The 9,593-nt window shown below is 35.3% G+C and overlaps 1 protein-coding gene across 2 annotated transcripts; it reads left to right on the top strand.

Moving 5' to 3' along the window:
* On the top strand, positions 1,994-4,368 carry LOC110267988. Of its 2 annotated transcripts, none has more exons than XM_021113840.1 (4): positions 1,994-2,240; positions 2,895-3,002; positions 3,090-3,479; positions 4,165-4,368. In XM_021113840.1, exons 1-4 carry the CDS (start codon positions 2,031-2,033, stop codon positions 4,192-4,194), a joined length of 738 nt encoding a protein of 245 aa, XP_020969499.1. In that variant the 5' UTR covers positions 1,994-2,030; the 3' UTR covers positions 4,195-4,368. The 2 variants fall into 2 exon arrangements, with proteins under 2 accessions (XP_020969499.1, XP_020969498.1); XM_021113839.1 differs by having other exon boundaries at positions 4,178-4,227.

Here is a 9,593-nt window from a genome sequence, read left to right as displayed (position 1 = left end):
TTAAGAATACATAAGTGAAGGTCCAGGCATGGCCGAGATGGCCAGCCCCCTAAAACGTGATCAATAGTCTCCTAAGATGAACAATGGATTAAAACTGAGACCAAAGATCCCAAATGCAATAGTAAAAGGTCCTATTTATAATAAACTAGCTACTAGGGTTTACATGAGTAAGTAATTGATGAATAAATCCACTTCCTGGGCCCACTTGGTGTGTGCTTGGGCTGAGCCTTAAGTGTTGCACGTGCAGGGGCCATTTGTGGAGTTGAACGCCAGGTTTTGATCCATTTCTGGCGTTCAACTCTGGTTTTGGATCCTTTTCTGGCGCTGGACGCCAGATTTGGGCAGGAAGCTGGCGTTGAACGCCAGTTTACGTCGTCTATTCTTGGCCAAAGTATGGACTATTATATATTGCTTGAAAGCCCTGGATGTCTACTTTTTAACGCAATTAGAAGCGCACCATTTCGAGTTCTGTAGCTCCAGAAAATCCACTTTGAGTGCAGGGAGGTCAGAATCCAACAGCATCAGCAGTCCTTCTTCAACCTCTGAATCTGATTTCTGCTCAGGTCCCTCAATTTCAGCCAGAAAATACCTGAAATCACAGAAAAACACACAAACTCATAGTAAAGTCCAGAAATGTGAATTTAACATAAAAACTAATGAAAACATCCCTAAAAGTAACTAGATCCTACTAAAAACATACTAAAAACAATGCCAAAAAGCGTATAAATTATCCGCTCATCACTAAGCAATTTATTGCTTAATATGTACATATGTATAACTAAGTTTTCTTCACCTTTTTATTTGTAAGTCATATTTTTGTTTTAATTTCTCATTTTGTTACTGTTTCTTATAGGATATGTCACTTTATTGCTTATATTAACTCGAGTTAACTAATTTATTTGTGCAGGAATAAAGAATTTATTGATCTTAAAGCAACATCAAGTAAGAATTTGCTTCGACAATTTGAAGCCAAGAGACAAAAGATTATAAATGAACGCAAGCAATATGTGATGCAAGGTGTAGCACGTAATGACAAGGAGGAAACTATGCCAAGGTTGGATGTAGTCGAAAGTCAAAAAAGAAAGAATCACTTGACTGTGGCTATGGCTGAGAAAAAGAAGCATGAAGTACAACATGAACCGTCAACACAAGGCTTGAACAATTCTAAGCTTACAAAGGTGGGTGCAGATGAACTTAAAAGGAAGCTCGATGCAATTCCCAATATGAATAATAGCGTGCCAACAAGTGTAAGCCAAGATCGGAGTTGTGCAAATTCTACTCAGCCCACAATCAACCAAAGGCAGCAGCAGATTATTCAAGTCACACATGGTAGAACTCAAAAAAGGCAACATGACACTACTTTGCTGAGTTCAAACGCTACCCCACAAGCTGAAGATTTAATGTCAGAGCAAGATGGATCAAGAAAGGAAAAGAGCAAGCCAAGGGTAAGGGCTACAACTATTGATGAATTTTTAAAAGAAAATGGGATAGATGTAGAAATTGACGGACTAAGCTCTGAACTAAGTGATGATGTGTGAGATAGCTTTCCACTTGATGAAAATTATTATTCACATGTGATGGAGGACATTGATGATGACGAAGGTAATATATTTCTATCATTTTTTATATTTTTTGTAAATCATAATGCTTAATTTTTCAATTGACATCACTAATTACTCCCTAATTTTTCCCCTAATGCATGAAACTAGGAGAGCCAAAGAAGAAGAAAACCCGGGGAAAAACAACTTGCAAAGAGATTTATGCAAGAACTATGGAACAGCGGGAAGAAGTTATTTTTGATATTGGACAGCCAGTAGGACCAACCAATTAAAGTGTGTCTAATTTAAATAGTTTTGTAGGCACAATTAGTAGAAATAAAAGATTTGTGAGTCTTTTGTACACTAGCTGGCATGCTGTAACTCCTAAAGCTAAGAAATTCATGTGGAACTATGTTAATGTAAGACTCTTCTATTATTATGAAATGTCGATTATTTTAAATATAGGAAGGTGCGTATAACACTGTTGATATCATGCAGACCAAGTTTATCCTCCCAGATAGTGGAGAAAAGTGGGTGATCCAAGCAATTCGGGATGCTTGGAAGCGGTTCAAGGGAAAGATTAAGCAGAAGCACTTTGTTCCCTTTGATACCATCGAAGATATGGTGAAAAATCGACCGACACAAGTTCCAGAAAGTCAATTCATAAAATTGATCTATTATTGGAGTCATCCTACAATCCAGGTAAAATAGTTGGTACTTTAATCGCAAATATATTACTGTTTGTTAAGACATAAGCAAAATAATGAAAATTCAATTGATAATGTGGGAATCTGTCCTCTTTCATGCTGTATAAACACATATCCATTCTGATGTAGGTTCTTGAACTGAATTGAATTTTCTTAGGATATATTGCTGCCAGTTCCATTCTGAACTTCTGAATTTGTGTATTTACAATTCTATTTTTGTAATTTTAAGTTGCTGCAATTCTATTTTTTGCAATTCCATTCTGAACTCCCAGATAGGGTTTGCTGTAATTTTAAGTTGCTGCAATTCTATTTTCTATAGTTCTGTTTTGTGCAATTTTGTTTTATGCAATTCTATTCTGTGTAATTATATCTGCTGCTATTCTGGTTGTTGTAATTTTGTTTGCTGAAGCAAAATTTAATTATATTGTTCTCTGTTTCTATGTGCTAACTTTTTATTAAATTATAGTCAATAAGTGAAAAAAACAAGAAACATAAAGAACAGCAAAAGTTTCCACATCGCATGGGGCCAATCAATTTCAGAAGAGTACGTGTGGCTCTGGTATACTTATTTAATATTTGTGCTGGGATTTGTTTAATTAATTTTAGTTATGTTGTTATAGACTTACTTATTTAAGGCTTTATTTTGTAGCGCGCGACAAAGGAAACAAATGAGGAACCAAAAAGGTTTGAAATGTTCCTTGCTACTCGAACAAGTCGGAAAAGGAAGGAAGTTGATCAGGAAACACAAGATGCAATTGTATGAGAGTTCATTGAATTACTAATGATTATAAATCAAATTTAGGATACGGTAACTAATTCTATTTCAAATGTTTCTTTTAATTAGGATGAATTCCAAAACCGGCAAGCTGCTGGTGAAACAGATGAGGAAGCTTTTGAGTCTTTATTTGGAAAAGAACAACCAGGTCGGGTTAGGTGCTATGGAAGATCAGTTACACTAAGTGACTTAAAAAAGTATGCAAAAATTTCTGAACTCAAGCAACAGCACCAAGAGGAAGTCACATCTTTGAAGGCTGAACTTGGAGACATGAAGGCCAAACAGCAGCACCAAGAGGCTGACCTTCATGGATTGCGAAATATGATTAAGTTACTAGTTCAGCGATCTGAACCTGGAATGAGGCCGGAAGAAATTGAAGCTTTGTTACAAGATGCCCAACACTCTCCAATTGATGCAAATAGCGCTCATGGATCAACACATATTCCAAACATAAATATGGTATGACCAGTTTTTTCTTATTCCCTAATATTTGTTTATATATTGTTAATTGTTAATTAGGATTCTGAATATCTACTGTTGAGTTTAAAACTTTTATTTGTTAGAACTTAGGAGGATGCCAAATCTTTTTAATTTGAACTGAAATTGAAGAAGATGGAAGCTGTGATTTGGTTTTTCTGGTTTTGTTTTTTCATTATGTAATTTTATTATTATTGTTATCAGGATGGAAGCTGTAATTTTTCTAGTTTTTCTAATTTTTCTGGTTTTGTTTTTTCATTATGTAATTTCATGCAAAGTTTGAGCTTCTTATAATGTTAAAATAAAAAGGAAGAAAAATGTTATTATGCGCTGCTTGTCACTTGCACAATGCACTTGAGTTTCTGATTTTAGTTCCCATTTAGTATGAAGTTGTGTTAGTCCGTTTTTTAGTTATGTCCTTTATGGTGACTTATAGTATCCCCTGAATATGATTGTTATTTTAAAGCAAAATACTTTGGTTTATTTAATTATTTATTCAAGCATAGTATGGTTTTGTTTCTTATTTTATGTTTTTGGTGATATGAAAAGAAGAGTAATTTCAATTATCCTATGCCGCTCGGATATTGTATGTGTTATTAATCTGTTAATTACTTTTTTCTTGTTGTACTTTTTCAAATTATAATTATTTTTCTATATAATTATGCAAGATAATTCTGAAGATGCGAGTGAAGATTGAGATGCTTATCATGATGGTTTATTGACGAATATGGAAATTGAAAGATGTATGGTTGATGATGATGTCTTTTATTAGAAGCTAAGATACATTTATATGATATAATATTTTGATTTTTCCTAGTTTATTAGTAGTAAACTCTAAGTGCATTATATGAGTATACTTATTCTAGTTTGAGATGTATGAATACTCAAAATTATGATCATCCCAATATTTTTGGTTCATTATATGATTATATTTTGTTTCAATATAATTTTTATTATTTAAAGATTATTGTATGGTATTATTATATATGTATTCATTTTTATTTTATAATAATTAACTAATTTAATTAAAAATACAGGATTATATATATAATTATATTCTCAAATATTAGATTTTAGATAAAAAAATTGTTAGAAATTTCTGTTTATATATATATATATATATAAACAGAAATTTTTTAAAAAAAATGAGGGACAAAAGGCTACACTTATATAGAGTAGCTATAGGTATACTATTTGCTACATTTATAAAGTGATGCAGTAGCCCTGAAAAGTGTAGCCTTAGGTCCTGAACAGCATCACTTAAAAAGCGTACCCTATTCTCAAAGGCCAGAAGCGTAGCCTTTGATACAGAAAAGTGTAGCCTTTGAGAATAGACAACACTAGTATAGGCATCGCCTACAAAAGTGACTCCGAAGCCTAAAAAGCGTAGCCTTTTCCTAAGGCATCATTTTTTTTCGTTTTTGGCTACACTTTTTAAGTGTACCTGAATGGGTGTTTTTCTTGTAGTGTCTAAACCTAATCTTAATTCTAGAGAGAAGTGAGAGCCTCTCTCTCTAACTAAAACTAATCCTAAAACTTAAACTATGACTAATGATCAAAGTATGTTAATTTCCCTTCAATACTTGGTTTAAATAGCATCAGAAATGAGTTGGATTGGGCCCACAAGGCTTTAGAATTCGCTGGCCACGAGTTGCATTAAGTAAATCATGTGGCACCATCGGCGCGTACGCGTACTGTGCATGTGCGCACCCCTATGTGCGATTCAACTATGACAAATCTTATATCATTTCGAATCCCCGGATGTTAGCTTTCCAACGCAACTGGAACTGCATCATTTGGACCTCTGTAGCTCAAGTTATGGTCGATTGAGTGCGAAGAGGTCGACTTGATAGCTTTTGCGATTCTTTCATTTCTTCATGAGTTCTCCATTTTTACATGCTTTTCCTTCATTCCCTTGATCTAATCTTTCCCTCCTAAATCTGAAATCACTTAACAAACATATCAAGGCATCTAATGGAATCAAGGTAAATTAAATTTAGCTATTTTAAGACCTAAAAAGCATGTTTTCACTCTTAAGCACAATTAAAGGAGAAGTTATAAAACCATGCTATTTCATTGGATAAATGTGGGTGAAAGGTTATAAAATCCTCTAAATTCAATACAAGATAAACCCTACAAATGGGGTTTATCAACCTCCCCACACTTAAACCAAGCATGTCCTCATGCTTAAACCAAGAAGGATAAGAGAAGGGGTATGGACATTTATTCAATGTAAATAACCTAAATGCATCTATCTATATGAATGCAACTAAATGCAAAATGATTCTACCTACTTGGTTAAAAAATAAATCAATCTTCCAAGAGCATGTATAAATGGGTAGGGCTAAGGTCATATGACGACTCATGAATCCTACCAATTCAAATATCAAAATGAAGTTCAAATAGACTTGCAAGAAGAACGCTCATGAAATGAATACCGGGGTCCCAAACCTTGTTCTTGCACCCATCTTCCCGTTGACTACCATAGTTAAATTTGGGTGACAAGGCTTGTGAATTCTCAATTAAGCATCCAAACATTCTCCTAGACCCATGCAATTTGGTTCTACACCAACCGTTGCTATTCAACTTTGAGCACGCAACCATCATGAACTTAGAGTGATGTTTTCAACCACTACACAACTCTCTCCTACTCTTAACTCCACAAAGAGCTCTAAGTTGACCATCATTTTCAATCAAACCATATTCAAGTGAGAAAGCAATGCTTAGGGATAATAATTTTACCCATTTGAATGTTGTGTTGGATGGTGACTTAGGAAGGGGGACCTCCCCACACTTAGCCATTGCGAGGTCCATTCCCTTGTGGTCTTTCTTGGCTACCTCCACCTCTTCACAAGCTTCTACAATTTCAACCTCTTCCTCTTGGTAGCTTCCTTCCAATTCAATCTTTTCTTCATTGCTTACCAACGGCATGGAAGGTTGTGCATCTTTTTCTTTGATCTCAATTTCAAGCCCAATAGGAGAGGATTCAATTGTAGATAAGAAATTCTCAATGATTGAATCCATCTCTTGATCAACCTCTTCCAATCTTTTATCACTCATACTATGCCTTCGAGGTTGTGCATTATCCTCCTCAACATCATTTTCAAGTTCAATGGAAGAAAGTTCAACAACTTCCACAAGATCATCAACAATATCACTTGGTGTGGAAGTGTTCTCAAGCTTGAAATCCACCTCTTGTTTAACTTCCTCTAACTCTTCAACCACTTCTTCTTCTTCAACAATCTCTTCCTCCTCCACTTGTTGCAAGACATACCCCATCTCCTTGTACTTATGTTGGGATTCTAAAATCTCATTCATACTCTACTCTTCGGTTGATTTCTCACATTCATCCGTGGAGGTGCTTTTCTTGTTGCATGAGTCCCGTGAGTCCAAGGCGGCTTTAATTTTGGCAAGGTTAGCCTCGATAACTTCATTCATCCTTTGGGCTTTTTCTTGCTCCTTTTGACGGATTATTGCTTGAAGCTGATCCATTGCTTCCTTGAGACGATCCATTGGCTCTTGTTCCACTTGGCTAGTATAAGTAGGATCATATTGCTCTTGAATTTATGGGTATGGGTATTCTTCCATAGAGGGTTGTGGTGGAACGGGGAATTCATTTTGTGGTTGAAAGTTATCATACATGGGAGGTGATTCATCTTGGTAAGGATAGTGAAGTGGTGGTTCTTGAGGGTATTGGTGGTGGAATTGGGGTGGTTCTACATATGGTTCATATGGCTCATAAGGTGGTTGGTATGGTGGGTAAGGATTAGGGTAATATGGAGGTGTTTGGTGAAAAGGGGCTTATGAGTAAGGTGGTTCAAAATTATGTTGAGGAGGTAGTTCATAGGCATATGGTGGTGGTTGTTGACAATCACAATAAGGGTCACCACATCCATTAGATTGATATGCATTAGGATTAGGATTATACCCATAAGAATCCAGAGGTTGTTGTTGCCAAGAAGGTTGATCAATCCCTTGAGGCTCCTCCCATCTTTGATTGTTCCATCCTTGATGCACATCCTCATTGTAGCTCCCATTTCCTACAACATAATTTGAACCAAACTCATAGCCAAAGTGGTGAGAATTCATAATAGCAAGAGAAAATAAAAACAAAACTAGTAAGAACTAATAAAAACTAACTCCTAAAACAAGCAAAAACTAGCAAAGAAGCATATTACCATATATACAATAGCCAATAACATAACACCATTGTAATTCCCCGATAACGGCGCCATTTTGATGAAGAGAATTAGTTGATGGTCTAGATTTTCTTCTTATAGAAATAATAACTTTGTTGTAAGCATAGCTCCAAACCAACAAACAATTCTCACATAAAAAATTTGAGTTTTCACAAGTAACAAACCCAAATAAGAATTAACCAAAGTATTTAGACCTCGGGTCGTCTCACAAGGAATTGCAATGAAGTGCTCAATTATTGGCTATGAAGAAACAAAGGGGTTTGATTTTATATTTTTGCAAGAAAATAAATGACAAGAAAGTAAAATAACAAGAACTAATAAAATAAGGGAAAAGAACTCTTGGCTAGGACATGGGAAATTGAGATCACCATCCTTGTCTACAAACTATACATTGATAATTATAAGGAACCGAGCTCATTAGGTCTACTCACTAAAGCCTTAAGTACGCAATGTCTACTCCTAGGCTTGGAGTACTAATAAGCCCCATATTTAGGGTTTATCTTGTGTTGAATTTAGAGGGTTTTATCAACCTTTCTCCCAATGAAATAGCATGGTTTTGTGAATTCTCCTTTAATTATACTTAAGAGTGAAAACATGCTTTTTAGGTCCTTAATTGTTTAATCTTGATTTACCTTTGACTCCATTAGATGCCTTGATATTCTTGTTAAGTGATTTCACATTTAGGAGGCAAAGATTGGTTCAAGGGAATGAAAGAAAAGCATGTAAAAATGGAGAACTCATGAAGAAATGAAGGAATCGCAAAAGCTGTCAAGCCGACCTCTTCGCACTTAAACGACCATAACTTGAGCTACAGAGGTCCAAATAATGCGGTTCTAGTTGCGTTGGAAAGATAACATCTGGGACTTCGAAACAATATAAGATTTGGCATAGTTGCTATACGTATGGTGATGCGTACGCGCAATGTACGTACACGCGTCGTTGCTGCCATATGACCCACTTAAAGCAATACATGGCCAGCGAATTCTAAAGTCTTGTGGGCCCAATCCAACTCATTTTCGATACTATTTAAGCCAAGGATTGAAGGGGAATCAACATACTTTAGATACTTTCACACTTTAGTTTAGTTTAGGTTAGTTTTGGAGGGAAAGTTAGTTTTTAGAGAGAGAAGCTCTCACTTCTCTCTAGGATTAGGAATTAGGATTAGGATTAGTTCTTAGATCTAGGTTTTCATTCATGCTCTCTACTTCTTCTTCTTCCCAATTCTTTGTTGTTGCATTTATGATTCCTCTATTCTTTTGTTGTAATTTCTTTTATGTTGTTTCTATGCTTGATTGTAGATGTACTCTTGTTCCTTCTATTTTCTTCCAATTCAATTTGAGGTAATTCATAATAATTGTATTTCTTTTGATTGTTGTTATTAATTCCTTGCAATAAGTAGTTGTTAGATTTCATTGTTGTTATCAATTTACTTTGCTTTCCTCTTATGCCTTCCAAGTGTTTGATGAAATGCTTGGTTGGATTTTAGTGTAGATTTTGTTTCTCTTGGCCTAGGTGGAGTAATTAGTGACACTTGAGTTATCTAATTCCCTTGTTGATTGATAATTAGATGTTGCTAATTGATTTGGATACCACTAAAGCTAGTCTTTCCCTTGGGAGTTGGCTAGGACTTGTGGAATCAAGTTAATTCATCTACTTGACTTTCCTCCATGGTTAGAGGTTAACTAAGTGGTAGCAATGGACAATTGTGGTCACAATTGAGGAGGATAACTAGGATAGGAATTCTAATTCTCACAACCTTGCCAAGAGCTTTCTAGTTGTTCGTTTATTTTCATTTCCATATACCTTTCATGTCTAATATCTCAAAAACCCCAAATATAGCTCCATAACCAATAACAAGGCACTTTATTGTAATTCCTAGGGAGAACGACCCGAGGTT

This window comes from Arachis ipaensis, chromosome B10 (genome assembly GCF_000816755.2).
Source record: "Arachis ipaensis cultivar K30076 chromosome B10, Araip1.1, whole genome shotgun sequence".
NCBI classification, from domain to species: Eukaryota; Viridiplantae; Streptophyta; class Magnoliopsida; order Fabales; family Fabaceae; genus Arachis; species Arachis ipaensis.
This window is presented reverse-complemented; position numbering and strand designations above follow the sequence as displayed.

Coding starts and splice junctions, on each gene's coding strand:
- LOC110267988 (XM_021113839.1), top strand. CDS start 2,031: ATGCAGACCAAGTTTATCCTCCCAGATAGTGGAGAAAAGTGGGTGATC. Junction 3,003..3,089: donor AGGAAACACAAGATGCAATT/GTATGAGAGTTC, acceptor TCTTTTAATTAG/GATGAATTCCAAAACCGGCA. Junction 3,480..4,177: donor ATATTCCAAACATAAATATG/GTATGACCAGTT, acceptor ATAATTCTGAAG/ATGCGAGTGAAGATTGAGAT.